The sequence below is a fragment of the Fusarium tjaetaba genome (assembly GCF_013396195.1).
Source record: "Fusarium tjaetaba strain NRRL 66243 chromosome Unknown NRRL66243_c0000060, whole genome shotgun sequence".
NCBI classification, from domain to species: Eukaryota; Fungi; Ascomycota; class Sordariomycetes; order Hypocreales; family Nectriaceae; genus Fusarium; species Fusarium tjaetaba.
In genome coordinates, this window is record NW_023501256.1 from 249,587 (window position 1) to 271,775 (window position 22,189).

Here is a 22,189-nt window from a genome sequence, read left to right on the forward strand (position 1 = left end):
GTCACAAGTTCAATTTCACACTCTCATCGCTCAAAGCAAAGACCCTGAGTTACATGCAATTGGTGTACTTGTCCTTGACCCGGGCTGCGCTGACAAGGATGGAGGTGTGTTTGACACGAAACTACAGAGTACCGAGGCATGTCTTTCTTATTGCCGCAATATCATGTCAACACATGCAGGTTCTGAACGAAGGGGTAACGTTAAAGGCAATAAGTATCAGCGGAACGAGTCATCGACTAGACCAGAGCTAAGAAGGAAAAGGCAGAAAAGAAAAAGAAAAAAAGAAGAGGAAAAAATCCCGATCTGTTCGGAGAATGGATAAAATGGTTTGGGCCTGTGGAACGGATGCGTGGAACTCACCCTCCCACATCAAGAAATGCCCATGACGATCGGCGAGATCTAGAACGGTCTGTTTTACCCACGCCTTGAGCTCAAAGCCTCAAAGGCTAAGGGCCCCGCATGTCTTCAGCTCCCCCTGTCTTTTTGTGAGAGTGGCCGTCTCCAGAGAACACGGTCTCGAAGTCTGCCCCTGGTCTTGGCTTGCCTTGTTGACCTTGAGTTTTGGCGCCAAAAAACGCCCAATCTTTAAGCCTCTGCTGTCTGAATCGTGAATACTCGGACAGAGTTTCGGGGTCTCGCAATTTTTGTGAGGCAATAGTCAAGGTAACGTTGGTTTTGCGTCTTTCTCTCTCCTCCGCTGTGGATGGGATGGTCTATTCGGCCGAGTTGGAGCTGGTTTTAAGAATAATCCTCCGGTAGCTCGGCTTCCCCATGCTCATGATTCGTCGCATGAGATTTCCAAAAGCGAGGCGGTGTGGATACCGCTCAGTAAAATCCATGACTTCTGACGGCTTCTTCCCGTGTCAGCCATCCCGTTATTGCCGTGACGGCGGAGTCTCCTCTCGAGTGACGCTGTGGCTAGTTCAAGTGCATTCTTGACGGGTTTTATGGCTGGCTTGGTGTTAATAGCCGACACCAGTCAAGGGGACTAGTTAATATGTTAATATTCTTGAGGGAGTTTCTCAGTAGTGGCCGATAATACGCGGAAGCATATGATTCTGTTTTTCTCACTAACAATTAAGTTAGGGCCTAACTAAGTATGCTGTCTTCTCTTTATGTTCTTGCTCTTGTGAAAGGGAGATTGATAGTTAGGGCATGGCACATGGTTATGGGCAGCCTGAAAGCCTGGACCAGAGTTTAAACTACCGATTGGGTTATTACCATCAGGAGTTGGGAATGCCCTCACTTTGATTCAAGCTTTTAGACTTGAGTTGCTCTTGACATGATATGATCCGGTTAAAAGATGTGACTCTGCTGCAGAGTAATCTGTGCGTTACATAATGTCATCACTGTTGCTATTGTTAGCCGCCAGCTGACCGATGTTGTTCACAAATGACACATTTCGTAGTATACAAACTCAGAATGTTACCCTTTGAATGTTGAACAGCCTCGATCTCGGATAACCGGTATATGAAGATGCCACAAGTGAGGCCATTTCCATAGACACTCGACTGGCAGATGGTAACAGGCGGCTAAACCTGGCCGAATCTGGCCAAGGACTGACACAAAATACCCGTTCTTTCCGTTCTCGAGGCAGATCACAGGAATTGAATATGCAAGCACTCGACAACAAAGAATTGGCGGTTCCCAATCCCTGCGACACTCACTCAAGAGCACAACCTCAACTGTTTTCTTTTTTCTTATTGGCCAGCCAGCCACATGAGGTTGCATCTCCAGCCTCTAGCCCAACCAATCGGGCTACTCCATCACTATCGGGCATCTCATGATTTCCACCCGGGCGCTTAACAGAGGAGACGAGTGGTGATAGCACCTCACTTCTCTGACCTGATTGGCCCACGCCGTTGATGCTCATCCTCGAGATGCAGTGATTGGCATCAGAGTATCACTCCAGGCGCCCGCTCACAGGCTGGCTACAGGTCCTTCACGCAGCATCACAGCGGCTTTTCTCACCTCGAGAGCCTCTCACAGCTGTCCAGCATGGGGGCCCCCTCTCAGCTGATGGCCACCTCCAAGGCCCTTAAACGGCTGCCCACCCCGACCTGGCCGCCCTCGAATGCTTCTTACATCTATATTGAATTGGCTGCCGGTCAGCAAAGACGAATTTGACGGTCTCAACCAGGACTCTGTACGATATCGCATGTGGAACAGTTCATAGCTGCTACCAGCAGCCGACACAGCGCAACATTGAACTCCAACTTCACCAAGCAAGTCAATTAACTCAGATCAGATCAGGTTAATCGCCAACATGAAGTTCCCAACCTTCAAGCGCTCTCAGCAAGAGCACACAGATAAGCCATCCAGGGCAAAGAATTACCGCGTCTTATTCCGGAAGTGGCCTCGCGTATCAAGAAAGGGAACATGGTGGTTAATGCCTCTTGAGCTGATTGGAATTGTCCCTGCTCTGGTCATCTTTGGCATCTCTCAACCAAATCTCTACCGTACCGATATGTGGCAGATTGGCTGGGAGCACGATCCTCCCCTCAACTCGAACCCGGCCAGAGTTCTCTACGCTTATGCCAATTATCAGCCTCAACCAAAGATTGCTCTCATCTGGACACGAACGTGAGTGTGTACCTCTGACAGTGCCTAAGGTGCTGACTAACATGACAGCTTCACCAATTTCAATGTCGCTATTTCGATCATTTCACTCTTCTTTCTCCTCGGCAAGCTTACTGCCTTTATCATGAGAGTTTGGTACCCCATCTTCGCCACTTTCATCAATGTCAGTATGGTCGCTCTCTACACAGTCTGCGTCTATGGAACCATTGGACCTGACTACACTGATTCACGATATCCCGCTCCTGCAGCTTGGTACTACCGTATTGGGTGCGATATTGCCAAGCCATATGGAAAGTATAAGAGCTGCATGATTGCTCGATACTCGCTTGTCATTGGTGTTTACATGCTGTAAGTGGTGTATAGTATTTATATGCCTCAACTTTACTAACGCCGATCCAGGGCAATCTATCTCTGCAATCTGGGATTCAGCATCTATGCCATGCTACCAAATAAGATCAACGATGTTTCGGACGACGACGACGACGAAGATGGATCTACAACGTCGGAGCCGAAGGGAGGTGTTTGGGAGATGCACAACATGAAGACCCCCAGTATTCGAGCAATGCCGTATACTCCTCGAACGCAGGCTTTTCACACTCTGGATCGCCAACTGCCACTTCGGTCTCAGCAGAACAGATACTATGGCTGAAGAAATATTAGGATGACATCTAGGATACGTCTTGAAGGAGCCACTATCATTAATGAGCATTGGGTGTTTGGAGTTAAGGATGATATACCAGGGAACATACATAGCCCTACGAGGCTCGACTTCCATTAAATGCTGTTCATATATGGATCTGATAATTCATTGACATTTACACGAGACATTCTTCGCGTAGAATTGCCTACTTCGTAAACACGGCCCGGTCGATTGGTGAAATTCAGAGATACTCCACAAGAATTGCCAGTGTCAAAGCCTCTAAGCTGAAGAACGTTAAGTAACTGCAGGGACTGAGTCACTATTTAACTATTTGAGGTTAATTAATCGGCCATGGATAATAACATGCCGATGTCTCTCGTGCCGGTCCCGCCGGAGCCGATAGTGGTCCAAGATACCGGCTCCGGGAGCTTTAGTCAACCCCACACAAGCTTGGTTAACAAGACGTCACCCCGCCATCACCAACCTCGATCCGTCACCGGCAACAGCGAAACCCCAGAGTCTTGACCCTTTATCTCTTCAATTGATTGATCTTATTTGTCTATTTGACTTTGTCGAGAGTGAGTTGAGATATCAACATGGCTATTCTTCAACGATTGGCCGCTCCATCGCGAGGAGCTCTGCGACAATCTCCAGTCATCTCATTGATGATCACAAGGAGAGCTTCCAATGTCGCACCCCCAAAGGTACACATCTCACAGTCTAAGGGACTGGTCATAGAACTAATGTCTTTCAGCTCAAGGATCCATCACTTCTCAAGCAGGATGTTTGTTATGTCGATGGTGAATGGGTCAAGGCCGGCTCCGGCAAGACATTTGAAGTACATGGTGAGCTTCACCCTTTCTCTCACTTAACAATCTCGTATACTCACAGTCCAGATCCTTCCACCGGTAAACTCATCGGAACATGCCCCGAATTCAACTCCAAAGATACTCAATTAGCCATTAGCGCTGCTGCAGATGCGTTCCCTTCATTCCGCGCCAAGACCGGCCGTGAGCGCTCAAAGCTACTGCGGGCTTGGTATGATCAAATGGCCGCCAACGCCGAGGATATTGCAAAGATTATTACCTGGGAAAATGGAAAGCCCCTCGCCGATGCCAAGGGTGAGACAACGTATGCTGCAAACTTTCTCGAGTGGTTCAGTGAGGAAGCACCACGAGTATACGGTGACACAATTCCTAGCTCGGTTCCTGGGAACCGTGTTTGGACTATCAAGGAGCCCGTTGGAGTCTGCGGTCTCATCACACCGTAAGTTAGTTTCACTCCTGCAAGACACATTACTGACATTTTTGAGATGGAACTTCCCTGCCGCCATGATCACACGAAAAATCGGACCAGCCTTGGCAGCAGGTTGCACGGTCGTCGCAAAGTCCCCCGCCGAAACACCATTTACCTCACTCGCCTTGGCCGAATTGGCTCACCGCGCAGGCATCCCCAAGGGTGTCGTCAATGTCGTGACCTCACACGAAAACACGCCCGAGCTCGGCGAGCTTCTCACATCTGACCCTACTATCCGCAAGGTCTCCTTCACAGGGTCCACTGGTGTTGGCAAGCTTCTCATGAAGCAGTCTTCTGGCACTCTTAAGAAGCTCTCCATGGAGCTTGGTGGCAATGCCCCTTTCATCGTCTTTGATGACGCTGATGTGGATGCTGCTGTGGCTGGAGCTATCGCGTCCAAATTCCGGTCTTCGGGACAGACCTGTGTCTGCGCCAACCGGATTTATGTCCAGCGCGGAATCTACGATGAGTTCGTGTCCAAGTTTACCGAGAAGGTCAAGTCTTTCAGTGTAGGCAATGGGTTTGACCAGGGCGTTACTCATGGACCTCTGATCCACGATCGAGCTATTGAGAAGGTTGAGGCTCATGTTAAGGATGCTGAGAAGAAGGGTGGAAAGATCACCATCGGAGGCAAGCGACTCAACAACCTTGGATCCAACTTCTATGCACCCACTGTCATCCGCGACATGACCCCTGAGATGGACATGGCCTCGGAAGAGACCTTTGGACCCGTCGCTGGTCTCTTCCCCTTTGAGACAGAGGAAGAAGTTGTCAAGATGGCCAACAACACCGAAGTTGGGCTTGCAGGCTATTTCTTCTCCCGAGATATTGAGCGTGTGCACCGCATTGCCGAGTCTCTTGAGGTTGGTATGGTTGGTGTCAACACTGGTATCATTTCTGACGCTGCTGCGCCATTCGGTGGTGTTAAGGAGAGTGGGTTCGGTCGTGAGGGCTCCCTGTATGGAATTGGAGAGTATCAGATTACAAAGATGATCACATATGGAGGCATGGGCAAGCCCCTTCAGTCATAAACTGATGAGGATGGCAAACAATGCGCGAATTTAGTCTGATATGTAATGAAGAAAGAAGCTGTCACCATCAGCTAGAACAATACATCTACACACACCAGATACTAGCCATGGAGTGTTTTATTCTATAACGTAGTTCATATATATTGAAGACAAGCTGTATAGGTGCCTTTCTCCTTCGGCCAACACTTTGATGGGCTTTCAGGGGACACTATTATAAATACTTCTGAAGCAACATTATCAACATATTTGATCAAAGCACGCACCCAAATCGTGATCTAAACCATTATGAGCGACAGAATAGTGCAACTTTCACTACTTCTCACCATAATAAGGAATGCTCAAGCCACCAACTGACTGTTAACAGTGGCAACTATCAAGCACCTAAGATCATTTTACATTTGCCTACTCCCGTCAGCCACGCACCGCTACCCTCTTCTGATCTGTCCTCGTTCCACTCCTCTTCACCCGCAACATGGCCCAGCATATTGTGAGTCAATGACAGTTCTAGCGCGGGCCAGAAATCAACATATCAGCCGCAAATCGCACCTACTTATGCACATCCAACATTGCCCCCATCGTGGTAAACAGTCCATCCTTTGACTTCAATGACTTCGTCTGCCGTGTCAGGTGGGGGAAACAGCTCGATTTGGGAAATTTGACTTCCCAGACCTTTGACATGCCTTTTGCAATCTTAATAACGTAGTCGTTCTCCGAGCGGATAGCCGAAACGGTCGCCCACATACCACACTGGAGCTGTGTTGCGCGATCGTACCTCATAAGTTCGATATTGACTAGGCTTGGTTGAGTGGTCGACCCAGATCCCTGACCAGAGAGACTGGATACATATATACAAAGCTTATCTGCAGCAAACTCAGGTATTTGAGGTTCGAGTTTGCCGAAATGCTTGAGGGCAGCTTTGACCCGATTTCTGGAAATGATTCTGCCTGATTCTTGATGCCTTTTATCTGATTACTGATGGCCCTTTATCTGAAGAACTTATATATCTTAGGTACTGGAAGCCTGAAAATGTTAGACCTAAGAAGCATAGGTCCTAAGGCAGTTTGGGGGTAATTTGATATAACTTGGGATAACTTGCGATGGCTTAGTAGACTCTGATAGATATCAATAGAGTGCGCTCTACCGAACTGAATCCTTTACTGGCCAGGTAGGTAGTTGGTAGCCATTCACCCCAAAGCTCATGCCCGGAGAGTGTCACTCGAGTCTTCACCAAAAGTAAGCGGGTTCTGGAGGGTAGAGATGTTGAAGGGTGCATTCGGGGGATATTGCCCCATTCCTTGCCTGAGGCAAGCTAGTTCTCGTCGTGTCTGCTGGCGGGTAGAGAGAGATTCACGATACCATTAACACTGGAGGAAAGGCCAAAAGGCGTCGACGCGAATGGTTTCGGCCTCGCCATCTTCGTTATGCACAGTTATCTGCGTCCTCAACTCACGCGTATCCATAGACTCCGGCAAGGTGTCGGTATCGCCGACAGCCCACGACGCACCAACATGACGAGTCGACGAGACAACAAGTCGATTCTCGTCCGCCACAAAGCAAGGACCAGTTCCGGAGTTGACAGTACCCAAGTACAACTATGTGAGTCCCGCGGTCTTGAGATGAATCCGCCGTATTTGGCCCAATCTGGCCGAGTACTTGCCTTTCTAAAGCCTTGAGTGCTTGAAGTGTTTAGAGCGCCGTAACTATATGTCCTGCCTGGGCCTTGGTATTTCTGGCCGTGATGTTAGCCAAATACTAAAGTCCTTGGTTTAAAGAACTCCCTTATTCTTGGGTTGCAGAAAGCTGAAGACATTAGTCGTAAACAATATAAATCTTTAGGTAATATTAGGACAATTTAGGGATGTTTGGCATAAGCCTCGCAGACTCGTTACTCTTGTGTTTTGAACCTCTTGTTCGTCATAGTCTTCGAGACGGGGAGAAAATACTCAAGAAGGTGGGGAAAGCCAAGGAAGGGTAAGGAACAGCAAGCAAGTGTAATGCCAATGCTTGTTGAAGGCAACTTAATCGATACAGATAACGCCCCATGGTAAGAATGAAGACCATCGCCAACCATATCTATTTCTCAAGACCTAAAATGCAATGATGGTACAGCTTTCAAGGCTTGAGTGGTAAAGACAGAACAATCACTTCGTTGGTGCAGAGTAGAGACAGACAAAATAAGCAACACGCAGCAGTTGTATTATTAGGTATTAATTATCTCCATCCCGGGTATCAGACAAGAAAAACAAGAAGCAACGACGCGGGCAACTCGACTCATCAAAGTCAAGAACCCATTCAACATTTTTTTTTGGTAATTTTCGGACATCCATCAGATATCCCTTTTGTTCAACATCCTCCTCTCCTCCGTCATATTCAGTAACTTAGCTATGGAAATTGGTATCAGTGAAGCAGTCTCGACAGGGTATCTCGGTATCTTGTGAAGAAATGCAGTTCCATCCTTCCATTCCCAAACCCTCTCAATGCGCGTGTTGTATGGTGTTGGGGTTGTTTCATTGTGAATTCAGTCGTAAATCTCAACGCTCAGAGCCGGGCAACCATCTAGGCAGCGGCGGTGACAACAGGAGCGGGAGCAGCATCCTTGGGCTTGTCCTCGGCCTCGGGCTCAGCGGGCTCCTCAATCTTGGGAGCCTCATCTGTCTTGAGCTCCTCGGCTTTGGCGTCGGTGGGCTCCTCCTGGACGGTCTCCTCCTTGTTCTCCTCGGCGCGCTTCTCAGCAGGCTTGGGGGACTTGCCGCGGATGGTGTTACGGAGCTTCGAGAAAGGAGACTCCTTCTTCTCTCCCTCAGCAGGGGCGGGAGATTTGTCACGCTTGCCGAAAGCGAAAGGCAGAGAAGACTTGCGCTTCTCCTTGAGGTCCTTCTTGGCCTCAGGGGCAGGAGAAGTGGCGGCAGCAGTCTCAGTGGTCTCGGTAGGGACGGTAGCGGGATTGGAAACGTCAACAGCGAGAGGAGTGGTAGCCTCAACAGGGGGGATCACAGGAGCAGTGGTCTCAGCCTCAACCTCCTTGGTAGCCTCAGGCTCAGTAGGCTTGAGCTCAGGGGTCTTCTTCTCCTTCTTTGAGAAGACGTTTCCGAAGAAGCTGTTACGCTTGGTGGCGGTAGGCTTCTCCTTGGGGCTCTCGGCAGGCTTGTCCTCAGCAACAGCAGGGGCAGTCTCGGGGGCAGTCTCCTCAGCGGGCTTAGCAGGCTCCTCAACGGCAGCGGGAGCAACCTCCTCGACAGGCTTGACAGGCTCATCGATCTTAGGGGTCTCCTCAACAGCAGAGGTCTCGACGGCGACCTCATCGGCGGGCTTGGCCTCGGCCTCCTTCTTCACTTCCTCCTTCTTGGACTCCTCCTTCTTGCCGAAGCCGAAGAAAGATGTTCGCTTGCGGCTAGCAGATCGGCGCTTGGGCTCCTCGGACTTGACATCCTTCTTGTGCTCGTCCTTGATCTCCTCCTCCTTGGGGGTCTCCTCGTTGACGGGAGCAGCCTCCTCGGTAGCAGGGACAGCAACGGCAGCCTCGGCGGAGGTTTCCTCCTTGGCGGTCTCAGCGACCTTCTCCTCCTTCTTGACAGGAGTAGGCTTGAAGCTCTCAAGAGTGGTCTTGTAGGTCTCGGACTCAGTGACGGCAGTGGCAAGCTCCTTGGCCTCGGCGATCTTGAGCTTCAGCTGAGAAACCCAGTTGTCGCGCTCAGCGGCGCTGGAAGCCTTGAAAGTGTGCTTGTTACCCTTGGAGGTGAGGTGGAACTTATGAGACCCATCGATCTCGGGCTCAGTAGCATCAGCCTACGGGAATTGGCGGTTAGCTTGCTGTGACATGTCGGCAGTTGACGCTGCACGAGACCGGAGTTCTGTGGGTCCAAACTTACCAGGCTAATGACGCTAGAAGGGTTCTTCTTATCACCAACGAAGAGAAGACCCTTGCCAGTCTCGGAAGCCCAAGCAACGTTAGAGTGAGCAGTCTCAGTGGACTTCTCGCTCTTCAGGTAGTGGGAGAGAGTCTTGGGCTCGAAAGCCTCGGTGCCGAAGAAAAAGAACTCCTTGCTGGGGATGAGGTTTCTAAACGGCGTGTCGTTAGTGCACTGTTCCTGATACTTCTAATCCTTAAGCGTTTTGAGGAGCAAGGTCTCTTCGACCTAAGACGTAGAAAACTTGCGGAAAGCAAGGCTGGCAGTGGCACATGCGGTTCTACTTACTTGGGAAAGCTCAGGCCTTGAGCCTTGTGGTTCAAGTGACCCTCCTCAACGGGCTTAACCTCCTCCTCCTTCTTCTCCTCAGCCTTAGCAACCTCCTCGGCAGGCTTGGTCTCCTCGGTGGGCTTCTCCTCTGTCGCAGCAGCGGGTTCGGCGGCGACAACGGGAGTCTCTTCGACGGGCTTTGTCTCGACGGGAGCCTCAACAGCAGGGGCGGAGATGCCAGCGGCAGGGGCAGCGATCTCTGGCTTGGTCTCCTGAGGGACCTCGATGTTCTTCTGTTCCTCGGCCATTTTGAAAGATTTTGGGGGGTATCAAATGAGATTGGGTATCACAACAAACAAAGACGTTGGTATAAAAAAGGAAAGAAAAAAGGAAGTTAATCCAGAAAAAGGCGTTGTATTTCAGATGGAGCTGAAGAGCAGGTAGGGGGGAAAGAAGGAGGGAAGAGAGGTTTGCAGAAGACGGGGAGGCTTGGGGTACTTATTTGTTGGTGTCTTGCTGTGAAAAAGGGATCAGAAGAGAGGGTATCCTATCCCATGGATGCCCAGGTTGGAAGGGTACGGTACATTCAGACAGGGTCGCATACAGTGAACAGGCCTAAACCTAAGGATGTGGGTCCGGGCGGGGCGTGTGCAGAAGTGGGCGGGAATTAGGGGAGTGAAGAGATTAAAGACCGCCAAGGGCAGACAGGGTTAGTTGCAACGGAGGGAAGCAACCTAAAGGGGAGAGAGGCTAGAGAGAGGGAGGAGTCATAAGTGTGAGTGATGGGCTGGCACCTCATATCAGCACCACAATCAACTTTTCAGTTGATCAGTGGCTAGCCGTACCGTACAGTTTACCAGTAGATCCAGTGTTGGTGCCGCACGAGGAATCACTGAACCGTATCTGCAGTGACAATGACTGTACTGTCCGAGATCTGATTCGGGTTCTTCAAGTCTGCTTGTTCTATTCATCAAGCCACACAATCTCCTATTCTCCCACGATGAACCATAATCTCCTAACGTCAACGGACCAGCACCTCATTAGTAACCGATCCGCTTACTTAGGTAGTCTATCCACTGGCTACTTTTGCGTCAAAACACCTTCAAATTACAGGGCACATCACATCTTCTGACGCCCACTGATGGTTGAGCAAGAGATCGCATTTACTCCATATCTATGCGTTTGATAAGAATTTACTCCGTACAATTACAGTACATCCACCACAGCTCATGTAATCTGCAACATGATACATCACTCATCTGGTTCCCCAGCAACTAATATCTCGTCAAAATTACCTGTCTCTCGTTAAACCAAATCTGTGCTTCTTCTCAACAATCTCATTTTTCTCTCCTTGTTGTTGCTGGGTGATGCCCTGGTCTGTGCTGCATTAAACAAGTGGAACTAATATTGCAGATGCCCCATCGACCTGCCGGCTACCAGTGGATTGACTCTAGCGAATGACGCTAGCCGCGGACAAAATTGCTGTAGCATAGTCAGGGCCCACGTAGGGAGTACTCAACACGTACCTTCTCAGTCTCAGATGGTACACTCCTTCTTCACCTTTCCTCACGACTTGGGTTCCATATCAACTGGGCGCACGCTCATTACAGGCGGGCAGGTTGAATAAAGTAGGTATGTACGGAATAATAAATAGCACTTTCCTTGCCAACTTTCAGCACATGGAGCAAATGCAAAGAAGCAAGGGAAGGCGCTCACCGTATCCTCCGTTTCAGCCGTATCGAATAACCTACTTCTGTTGCTCATCATCTCTCGATATAAGCTTTATTTCATTAGTACCTACCAGGCTATTACTCATTCTACATACCGGCCTCTGATACTTGACTGTTAATTCCGGGCGTCTTCCGAGTAATGCCAAGTACTCTGTTCTGTGTTGTATTATGATATCAACAACCTATCCTCGTGATAGCTACAGAATAATAATCATCATCACTCCTAGATTCTTGCCGGTGTATACAAAAATGCCTGCACGAAGTCTCAGCGCTATTCTGTATCACGTGCATCCATACGCTCCATCTTGGGCATAGAAACCATCCCCGATTCAAACGAACCATAGAATACGGTGTCAACCACTATAGAAAACCATGTCAAGGCTTGCTCAACCCATCTCCAGCCCTGACTCAATCATCCGGGTCTTGGTCCTAGAGAAATGGAAGACAAATTTCGCTGTTCATTGTCCACCGATTTTCTCTTCTAGCTCGGTTTCTGAGCAATAGCACGAGCAGGGTCTCCAGACGGTGTTCAATATCGATCTCCAACCCGCCTTTTCCCTCAATCGTCTGTATCACCCATCTCCACTCTGCCGAGCAATTTGGTCTAGCACTTGGCCTCCTCGTGCATCTCAAGGGTCACAAATGGGCCAAAGCCATGTGCACATCCCTTTACTCCGTACAACTACTAGTATGGCTTTCTTTGACTTGGCGGCTCGTTGTATTGTTTCGGTGGCTGTGTACGGATATTATTCTTAATAATAAAAAAACATTCTACATACATACGCAGCTCTAGGATCTTCCACCAGAATCCAATCAACATCCAATGTCCTGCCGCCTCATGTCACCGGCCTTGTTAAAAGCCCCTTGACAGCAGAACAGGCTTCTTTCCGAACTATCCACTAAGTCCTTGTCCTGGATTTCTCGCTTGAGCCCAGTGCCGACGAGTGCGCCGTGCCCAGGCGGCCAAGATCAACACAATTGACATGGTCTTGGGTGGATTAATATAGCAGAACCCGAGATGATGTTGTTATGCCAGGACCAGAGCGTTTCGACAAGTGGCAGTCTCCAGCCAGTCGTCAGTGCTCTCCCCAGCGCAGATGTCGTCTGCTGGACTGCATGGCCCTGTCATTGGCTTCTTGGCTGTGTTGTGTCTCCTGGCACCATTTTGGCGCTCAGATGAACCACGGCGCTGCCCATAGCTGCCATAAGGCTCTACTGTCTCATGTTTACTGCAATGGATATTGTGACAATAGCTTGGATTTGAACTCGTCTCAGGTCAAGAATTGTGTTTTGTTTGATTTTACGACACCGACACTGTTGCTGCTTTTCTCTCAGGCCACAGCGTATCCCTGTTCTGCCGTGGGATGCACCCAACTGTCAGGTCATGTCATATCAGGTCACGCTTCAGCTACCCGCACCAGCGTCATCCTCTGACAACCGCTTCTATCCAGTAACCTTATGTATCAACCCTCCAACATGTCGTGGCTACGAGAGCCGGCCATCATGGAAACTCTACCGAGCACACCATTACACTACACAGCAGGTTGGTCTGGGATCTGGTGATTCCTTGCTCATCGATTTCTTCAACGTTACCTACCTTACCTAAGACCAAAAGCTCAAGGAGAGACTGGTCTGACCTGGTTTCAAGCCTAAACATGGCCCTACGGCGGCTGGGCGCTAGCGAAAACGTCGTATTAAACAGTACCCGCATTGTGCCCTAACTCAAGGTACTCTGGCGAATCAATCAATACGGTAGACTGAGGCAAGGGACTGAACCCCATAAAAGATACATTGTTATGCACGAAAGGTACCTCGCTGGACTTGTGAGCCAAGCGCATACTTTCTGATTCCCAAGATAGTATCGGTACCTTACTTTGACCGCTAGACCCGCAACTCCTCGCCTCCACGACCCTTATTCGCCTGTTGTTAAGGTCTTTCGCTTTCGATAATCACGATGAACGAGGAGAATGCTACCCTGGAGATTGACCAACATTTGATCAAATGCGATCAAGAACGGAGGTTGAAATCAAGGATACGGACTACACCCACCAAACGTTCAACGTGTATTATAAAAGTCGAGCTATACATATGATTACCAAGTATTAGTACATATGCACCTGCACGCTCTTTCATTCCACACATAGCCATTCCCATTGTCCAACACGAACATTAGAGGCTGTCTACCCATTCACAGTGGAGGCACAACAATGTCACGGTTCCGCGATGTCACGCTCAGGCCTTTCATCAGCCACTCAGGATTCGATTCCATAATCGAGGGCAGACCAGACTACTGATTGACCCCAGCCGTGGCTCACACGATCGCGCTCTCTCACTCACCATGCGTTCAGGTGACTCCCAGTTCAGCTACCGCCTTAACCAACTCCAGCACAGATTTGTGACAAGTTGGGGATAGTAGATCAGCCAGAGCCGCGATCACCAAGCCAGTTTGGGCCGATTACCGTTCTGAGGCCTCTGATACTAGTGGATCAGCTATTTGGACTACAATACGGATGTTCATTCCTTCATTCCCTTGACTCAAGCATTCCGAGACTACTTTTACTTCTGAAAGTTAGGGACTCGGTTGGCTAGACACATATTATCTATCCAGCGGATCAAAGCCGAGACAACAACTTTGCATGGGATTCGTGGGCAGCGGCACGAGCGGTACAACCAAATCTCTGGATATGCCAGAAGAATGTGTTCCAATCATATTCAACGTCTGCTAACTTAAACCGGCTGACGGTGGCTTTGTTGGACAGGAGCCATGAGAATGCCATTAAATTGAAGTGCATGTGCTTTTAAGGGCCTCGAACTATGGTTCCATTTGGGGCTCCTTCTTTTCGTCTGAGCTGGCTCCCGAGGCGTTATAATTTTAACTGATATGATCTTCCATGATCGTTCTCACCGTGTCGACTTTGCTCTAATCTACTGGTATAACCACCTCCTTTCGGAGATTCGTACACCACTAGCCTTACAAGAAGAAGAACAGGATACCTTGATACTTCTGGTGCACACCCATGATCACCATACATACATCCATACATACATGGTCCGTGGCCGGTTGACATTGCAATCTAGGTCCACATGCCCATCAGCACCCATATTCAACCACAGCTCTCCACATGCAGGATTTCGGGTTGTGGGACTAACCCTGCAGCCTCTTTGTGTCTGGCAAGTATTGGGACGTAAAAGGTTATGGATGATTTCTGTTGAACTCGATCGCCAACGTCCAAGACGGTTTATTTCCCCAATAGCAAGCAGTGTTGCATCGCGCCCTGGAACCCCGGAATAGAGCACGAAGCAGAGAGTTCGTTTTGATCCAGTGCCCACTGTGATGAAATTTTATCCAGGACACACCGACATTCGATGTTGAGATTTTTGGGGTTGCATCCCTGATGAGCGAAGCTGATCCCTTCTTCACTGTACTCCGTAGACCTGAGTCTGTTGAAGGGACCCTGTTCTATTCATGTCGCGGCTTAAAATTTTGTCGGCTCTTTATACTGCGACTGGGCTTACTCGTTTCACGCTTGATCAGTGGCCATTTACGCTGGCCCCGTCATTTACAGCGTGGCTAGACTCTCTCCTATTTGAGGACCACGACTCATTCACTATGAGGAATGAATGATAATAATTTTCCATCGCTGTACCGTTATCAACAAAAGAACACTTGGCCGGTCTTACTTGTACGTGATTTAGAACGATTGCTCGCACATTTTCGCATTTTGCCAAATAATAAGCTGGCAAGGCAGTTCCACAAGATGATCTTATTTGAGATTTTATGCAACTGTGCAATTTAAATGATCCTAGCGGCCCTTTTTGTTGTACGATCCACATTTTTACTCTGTGGTTGTCGTGATTAGACTCGTGATTCTTCATGTGAGTGGGCTCTTGTAGAACCCGTTTTGACGTTTTGGAGGTCGATCTGATCAACCTCAAACGGTCGTTTCCCGCTATGAACGATCATGTGCTGTTCACAGGCTTCTGTTCCATGCATTGGCCACAACGGTGCCCGTCCTGTGTACATGTCTTGAACAGCGCCACCGTTTTCAGTCAGATGATTTGGCGTTCTTTGCGTTAATTCCTCCTCCTCATCTTGACATGATCATTCCACTCGCATATTGGCGACCCCCGAAACACCGCCAATATCCTTCGTATATCTCTGATAATAGTATCGATACCAGAGAAGGTGCATATATCCTATGGATGCTTTAGGTCTGAACCGCAGTTTTCTACATGAGGCTTCATCTTGTAGAAGAATAAGAATTTGGAAGCAGAAATACCTTCGACTTAGTCCCGTCGAAGACATTGCAATCTCTACCATGGTAGCTATCACCAGTTTATGTACCTCGATGCAAGGACGCCCAAGACAGATGGAACCGAAGTTCCCGTTTGCATGATCTCGTGCGCATGCGCGTCATGATCTTATACACAGCCAACCTTGTTTAACCGCCTGTTCCGTCGTGCCTTGGAGTTGGTCGAGGCAACCATACATACATACAGCAAGTACATGATAGCATAAGTTGATGCGTGCTATTCCATGCCGGCTGTCACACTTTTGCTGTCCTGGTCGGACAATGACGACTCATCTCGAGGACTCGAGCTTATCCTCGTCGAGAAACGAAACGAAACGTTGATGCAAGCCCCGCACCCTTGCAGATTGAGCTACGGCCATGTGCCATGCTTTCATACCCACCATCACTTCTCTGATGGCACCCAAAGCTCACGGAACGGCTTGTTTTCCCATGTCTTTGCTTGGTTGGTGGTGTGTTGGACCCTTGTCCTGAATATGGGCGTAGACTAAAATACTTGGTCCAGGTTAGCCCGTTCATTGCTTGTCCTTGGCCCTATCAAGGCTATCATGCACCACAAAGGTCTGTGCCCGGCATGTGAGTGTGTAGGTGATAAGGCAGAGATATTGTGAATTTAGGCCTACCATGCTTGATTCGATGAGAGATTCCATGCCTAGCGGGGACGTCTGCATCTCGAATTTTCTTTCTTGCCGGCTAGATTTTCTGATCTTGGATCAGACGAGAGATCTTCGTATTATTTCTCCCTTTCAACATGGCACGCTCCGTGATATGTCAACTTGTCTATCTATATCTTGTTTAATATGACCCTGGTAGGGTATGCTGAACGGCGGTGAGATTAAGCAAGAGTTCAATACTGCGCAAAAAAAAAAAAAAACCCGCTGAGCACCACAGTTTATTGTACCTTGTTGTTAACATTGGGCGTAGAAGGTGTTGCGTATGATAGTATAGATAATTGATACAGTAATAGTGTAATTGCGTCGGGATCGGACCTGGGCCTAGGTAGCCATGATGCAAGCCCTATATAATTTTGTCTCAACTTACAACACACCCTAGAGTCTTGAGGCCAGTTCTTCGGGCTGTTGAGCTGTTGAAATGCCACTGGGGATTTTGGAGTTGATTGGAGTCTTCTTAGAGGACTCCGTATTGGTTCGGCCGTGTGTTGATGGATCTTTGATCGAACATTTCGATCTGCTTCGATGAAGGACTCCACCATGAGTGTTGCTCCGTATGTACCACAATAATGTCTGTTCTAGTATGTGTCTGTCCCCAATTCGACACATCCTCAGTGCAATAGGTACATGCTTCGTTTAGTGTAGGGTTTGACCAAAGTATACTATTACGCACGCCTCTGCACACTGGTTATCTATTGAAGAATGGTTTGTTTCCTGTGTGTTTATTATTGTGTCTTCCGAGGAATCTTGGCCGAAAGCTTTATCTCGGGATATAGAAAGCTCAGTGTCTAAAGTCAAGGGCTCTTGGATAACCGGAGATAGGTGATTGATTCGAAGAAGTATCATAAATATTTTCAAGGGTATCTATCATTTTGACATATCAAGGCTGTATTCAGGCTTGCCAGTATTGCAAGTGTTAGCTTTCGTGAATGTCTGGGCAGTATAATGACTGTGACTTACCTCTTTGAGAGAACTTAATATGATTTTGACTGTGTTTTTTCATGCCACGCTTGACTTCGTCAGTAGCTACGTCTGGGAGATTAGGCTTCTGTATTGAAGGCTTGTTATAACTTGTGGAATTGCAAATAAGGTTACAACTGAGGCACTGTTTTAATCTAACTAGGAGACTTATCTTTATTGAGGCTCTATATACATATATTGCCCTCTAGAAGCTGAAGTTGATTAAGATTTTTTAGAAGTATGTTGGCTTCATGTGTCTCATTGAGATGCCATAGCTTAACTACCTATGAATCAATCAATTAACTTCGACGTTTCAAAATCTTCTCCACTATATGTGACAGGAAACCGCAGCATGTACTGTTGTAATAGAGTTGCTTGGTAGAAGGCACGATCCATATCTTGGGCAGGTTCGTCCTTGGGAGTTCCCCAAGGGTTCAGGGGTATCTCGGATAGGTCTCCTTCTATTGACCATGGAGATTTACCACAACTAGAAAAGTTGCAGACCAGCGAGACTTTAGACTGAGCGATATAGACGTACGGGGTAATTAAAAGATGGATCGTAGTATCGTATGTGTAATCGTGGTTGGGATCGAGGTTTCATAACGGCGGTGGGCGACACGATTACTGCTCGAGTAACTTAGAGACTCTGGATAAAATTAGAACTGGTTTTATTATGGCAGTCATATGACAGGAGTTATTCGAGAAAAGGGAATCTCTTAACTACCAACCGATGTTTGAAGACCCCATGTGCCTGTTCTTAGCTTTCTAACCCCGACTCAGGACTTACGGTGCATTTCTGAAGTCAAGTACTATCCGTGAAGGAAATAAAGACCTAAAATATGGTCTCGGGATCGTTTTATTGTAGAGATTCGATGTTTGTATTCTATAAGGGGTTTTGCGGTTGCATGTCGACCGAGAACTCGAGTCTGGGGCTAACCCCTTTTCCACGTTTGATGGAAAAGACACAAGTAGACAGGATGAATAATGCTACGGTGCATTTCGAGATGATTATTTCTTCTGTTTGTTGCAGAACATATGAACCAGTGGGGTGTACAGTGAACAGTCCGTCGATGCAGGTCACCATGTTCACAAGATGGAGTGAACAGCACATGAACCATCACCCAGTGCATCAAGGTTCATTACATGTTCGTGCATTTTTGGGGCCTAAAGAAATGAAAACCTAATACCAGCGTTTAGAGATTCAATCAGAGGGTATATGGAGCTAGAGACGGTGCTGAAAGAACCTCAATGCTTGCTACCTACGGAGCCCCCTAAGCCATACCCTGAGATTTAGGGGATGTATTGGATCACGGACGATGGTACTACAGCGCTAGCACTACAAAACAACATCACAGGCACATTATAACGCCAGAGAAGCCGAGAATACGACTTTTGTAGATGCATATATGATAAAATGCCTACAGTGGCCGAGTTACATCACACCCCTTGTTTCGTCCGATGTCTCGTTTAGACTCTGAGATCCGCTAAAATTACTTCCATTGTCTACTTTCTATTGTACTCTATTGAGCTAAATCGTCTACAATAACCTGACAATTGGCCAACAGTGCGAGTGTACTTGGCCGTTTGTACTCTTGCTCCCGTGCCAGGAGTTCGCTTTGTGGCGACGTGTCTGAGTCACTGGGCGTGAGGTTAGGAAGAGGCTTCAGCCCCCAGGGTTTAAAGGTAAAGGACCAACTCCACAGCCTTTCTCTTTCTGCACCTCCACTCGCGCTACAAACAACTTTCACAAATCTCCTATTAGCTACCTTGGATGATTAGTTGGCAGTGAATCATAGCCTTCTTGTGCACTCAGAGTGGGGTATAATCTTCTCTTTTATCATCTCTCTCTCTCTTCTCCCTCTTCCTTTCTTGATCCTCCTTCTCACTTCCTCTTTTCATCCTCACCCTTCCCTTATCTCTTCTCCCCTAGGCCAAACACAGGCACCGCATCTTGGAATTCTCTTGGACCTCCTTTCACTCAAATTTCTTGACAACCTCGCCGTTCTTTGTACAGCAAAGCCTCAAACCATGGCTAGACGCAAACCAAAGGCGAGGTATTGGAACAAGAACAAACAAAATGTTCCTGGTAACATTCCCGTCAACTCGACGATTAAGACAACCTCAGAATGGAACACAAACGCTGGATGGACTCAGACCACTACAACCAGTAACCATCACTATCCTCACCAGCCTCTCATGAAGGTGACTCCTATCTCCAAGCCTGAGAACCGAGGACGCTATGGCCCCAAGGAGTCTCGAGAGCGTCTCGAGTCACAAGGCTACCATCCGTTGGTCACTAGCATGAATAAGGAAGAGGTCGAAGCCTCTTACGAGGAGAAACGCAAGAAGAGCCTTTATAAGCCTGATTTTAGTGATTATGTCGGCATGGGAAAAGAACAAGGCTTCCAAGGTCGATATACCTCCGACATGAATCTGCTTGTCAAGTCAACCGACTCCTCCTATGAGAGCCAGCATGAGGCCTCCGAACTCACCAAGGAAGTCTTCGACGGAACACACCCGCAAGGCCTCTTGATTGCACAGCAACTTGCTTCGCTTGGCATCAAGCATCTTGAAAAGCTTGCTCTTGCTCGCCCACAAGAATGGGACGCCCTTTCCAAGGGTATGGCCATCTGGGATTTCACTACCAACAAGTTCGATAGCGAACCATCTGGTCACGTTTTTTTGTGTCTTTTCCCAAAGATTTCTCAGGGAGCTTTCATCAAGTCGCCTGCCCACCAGGAATCGCGAACACACGAAAAACGTATTCGGAAGGAGATCATCGACCTGATCAACTGGATTTACTCTAAATGTGGTCCTACAGAGCGACCTGCTTGGCATCCCGACGAAAAACTGCTACAAGCCGAGGGGCTGAGTCCGGAAGTCTTGCGCTGTCTCAACAGAGGCACAAAGCCACCACAGGTTGTGATCAACATGGCCAGGTCCATCCCAGACATCAGTAACCTCGAGGGCATGATGCGAGACTATGTCGATCAACCCGAACATCTCGACTATCGCATGTCAAAGCCAGTCGCACTGAAGAATATGTTCGGCCTCCGTAAGTTCCATTGCCTTCTGCACCTGTGTTTTTACTAACAAATCATAGTCACAAACATCTTCAACAGAAGGACAAATATTCGTGTTCTTCACTTTCAGAAAACCCCGCTTCTCGACCGACGACTGTTGGCATGCATCCTGCGTGCTTGCCCTCATATTACCACCCTTGGCATCTACCAATGCCCCCTTATTCATTTTGGTGATATCATTTGCCTTTTGGACCTTATCCATGAGGTCAACTTGAAGCGCAGCAGTCAGAGCTTGCCGCTGGTAGAAGCCTTGGACTTTTACCCTCTGTACCAAGCCGGCATGCCCTTCAAGGTGCCCGCTGCAGAAGAACTCACTAGAGCAGAGAAGCAACGTGGTATGGAGCCTGCCGCAAGGGAAACACATGGATACGGGATCACTTGGACCTATATGAACCTCGAGGTTGTTCAGCGAGGCGTTTTCGGTATTCTTCTGAAAACTGTCCTAAAGGCTCGCAAGATGGGCATCCGTCTTCTGATGGATAAAGACGCAGCCTTCATGAAGTACCTCTCAGATATTCCCATGCTACCTGGCATTATTTTTCAATTCCTAGACGGTTTGTACCGCTATCTTGATCTCAAAGAGACTGGACCCGAAGACCAAACCGCCATGAGAAGAGCGAAGTACGACATGATCCTGGCCGTACGCACCGGCCTAGAGTCGCCATATCGCAACACCCTCGACCCGTCCTACGACGATACCGGAAAGGTCACCTCACTCTTTTGCCGTTCGTGTGGGTACAAGATGTTGGACATTTTCTTCTGCCCCCAGTGGGTCCGAAACCGACAAGACCCTCAAGACTGCGCTGGATGTACGCTCCAGGGTTTGCTTGACCGTCAGAGCGATCATCAAAAGCATCATGACATTAATCTGATGGGACCCTTCTTAGAGAAGGACTGGGACCCCAAAGGCTTCAACGTTGATGCTCCAGTTCATGACGCTGGCCAAGAACTCCTTTCTTTGCACACCCGGAAGACCACAAATGATCTCCCTGTGATGGCGCTTCTTCCAAATGGTGATTTTGACCAGCCGTCGTTACAGGAGCAACCTATCTGCGAGCACAAGAAGAATAACGACTGTCTCCAGGGCCTGCCCACTCTTCGAGACATGCTCCTACAGAAGGACACCCATAAGGAGGATGCCAAAAACCATGCTCTCAATGTTGATGCATGCCGGGCCCTCTCGATCATCATGAACTACACTGACTCCGAACTTGCTGAGCTGGATAAAAATCAGGGTGTCGGGGGTCATTTCTGTCAAGGCCAAGGATGGCGGCCTCTTATTAAAGGCTTCAGAGATCCAAAGAAAAGTCACACATTCGACTCAGCCACGAAGGCGGCCCAAGAGCTCAAGGTGAGGGCCGAGATTGCAGAAGGTCAACGGCCGGAGCAGGATGCTGCGGGATTTTGGTGATGCTTGGAAAACCCTACCTAGGTCAACCCTAGAACTTGGGAACTCATGGGACGTTTGGTTGCTTCTGATTTGTTGGTACATGACACTTTGCAGAACCCAGGATGCGGTATTGCTTAAAAACACCCAAGTACTTGATAATAGCTACACGGAGGATAGAAAGAGAGCTTTTGAAAGAAAATGGGAACTGGCTCTAATGGGAGAATGAGCACAGCTTGGGATGGTTGGCGCTGAGGTAGCTATTTTCTGATCCGTAGCCTTAATCAAGTTCACTAAAACAAGAAGAAGCTCCCGTGAAATGT

General features: G+C 48.4%; 4 protein-coding genes across 4 annotated transcripts; 3 read left to right on the forward strand and 1 right to left on the reverse strand.

The window, feature by feature from the left end:
• Nucleotides 1-2,266: 2,266 nt before the first annotated feature.
• FTJAE_3009 (succinate-semialdehyde dehydrogenase) lies at nt 2,267-3,229 on the forward strand (the record flags this gene model as incomplete). The annotated part of the gene is made up of 3 exons (XM_037349261.1): nt 2,267-2,583; nt 2,632-2,928; nt 2,980-3,229. 3 exons carry the CDS (start codon nt 2,267-2,269, stop codon nt 3,227-3,229), a joined length of 864 nt encoding a protein of 287 aa, XP_037209922.1.
• A 587-nt stretch (nt 3,230-3,816) lies between these two features.
• Nucleotides 3,817-5,547, forward strand: FTJAE_3010 (succinate-semialdehyde dehydrogenase (NADP+); the record flags this gene model as incomplete). Its single annotated transcript, XM_037349263.1, has 4 exons — nt 3,817-3,924; nt 3,975-4,065; nt 4,117-4,486; nt 4,533-5,547. 4 exons carry the CDS (start codon nt 3,817-3,819, stop codon nt 5,545-5,547), a joined length of 1,584 nt encoding a protein of 527 aa, XP_037209923.1.
• A 2,556-nt stretch (nt 5,548-8,103) lies between these two features.
• Nucleotides 8,104-10,033, reverse strand: FTJAE_3011 (uncharacterized protein; the record flags this gene model as incomplete). Its single annotated transcript, XM_037349264.1, has 3 exons — nt 8,104-9,333; nt 9,417-9,606; nt 9,744-10,033. 3 exons carry the CDS (start codon nt 10,031-10,033, stop codon nt 8,104-8,106), a joined length of 1,710 nt encoding a protein of 569 aa, XP_037209924.1.
• Nucleotides 10,034-19,424: 9,391 nt separating this feature from the next.
• Nucleotides 19,425-21,890, forward strand: FTJAE_3012 (uncharacterized protein; the record flags this gene model as incomplete). The annotated part of the gene is made up of 2 exons (XM_037349265.1): nt 19,425-20,451; nt 20,500-21,890. 2 exons carry the CDS (start codon nt 19,425-19,427, stop codon nt 21,888-21,890), a joined length of 2,418 nt encoding a protein of 805 aa, XP_037209925.1.
• Nucleotides 21,891-22,189: the final 299 nt, after the last annotated feature.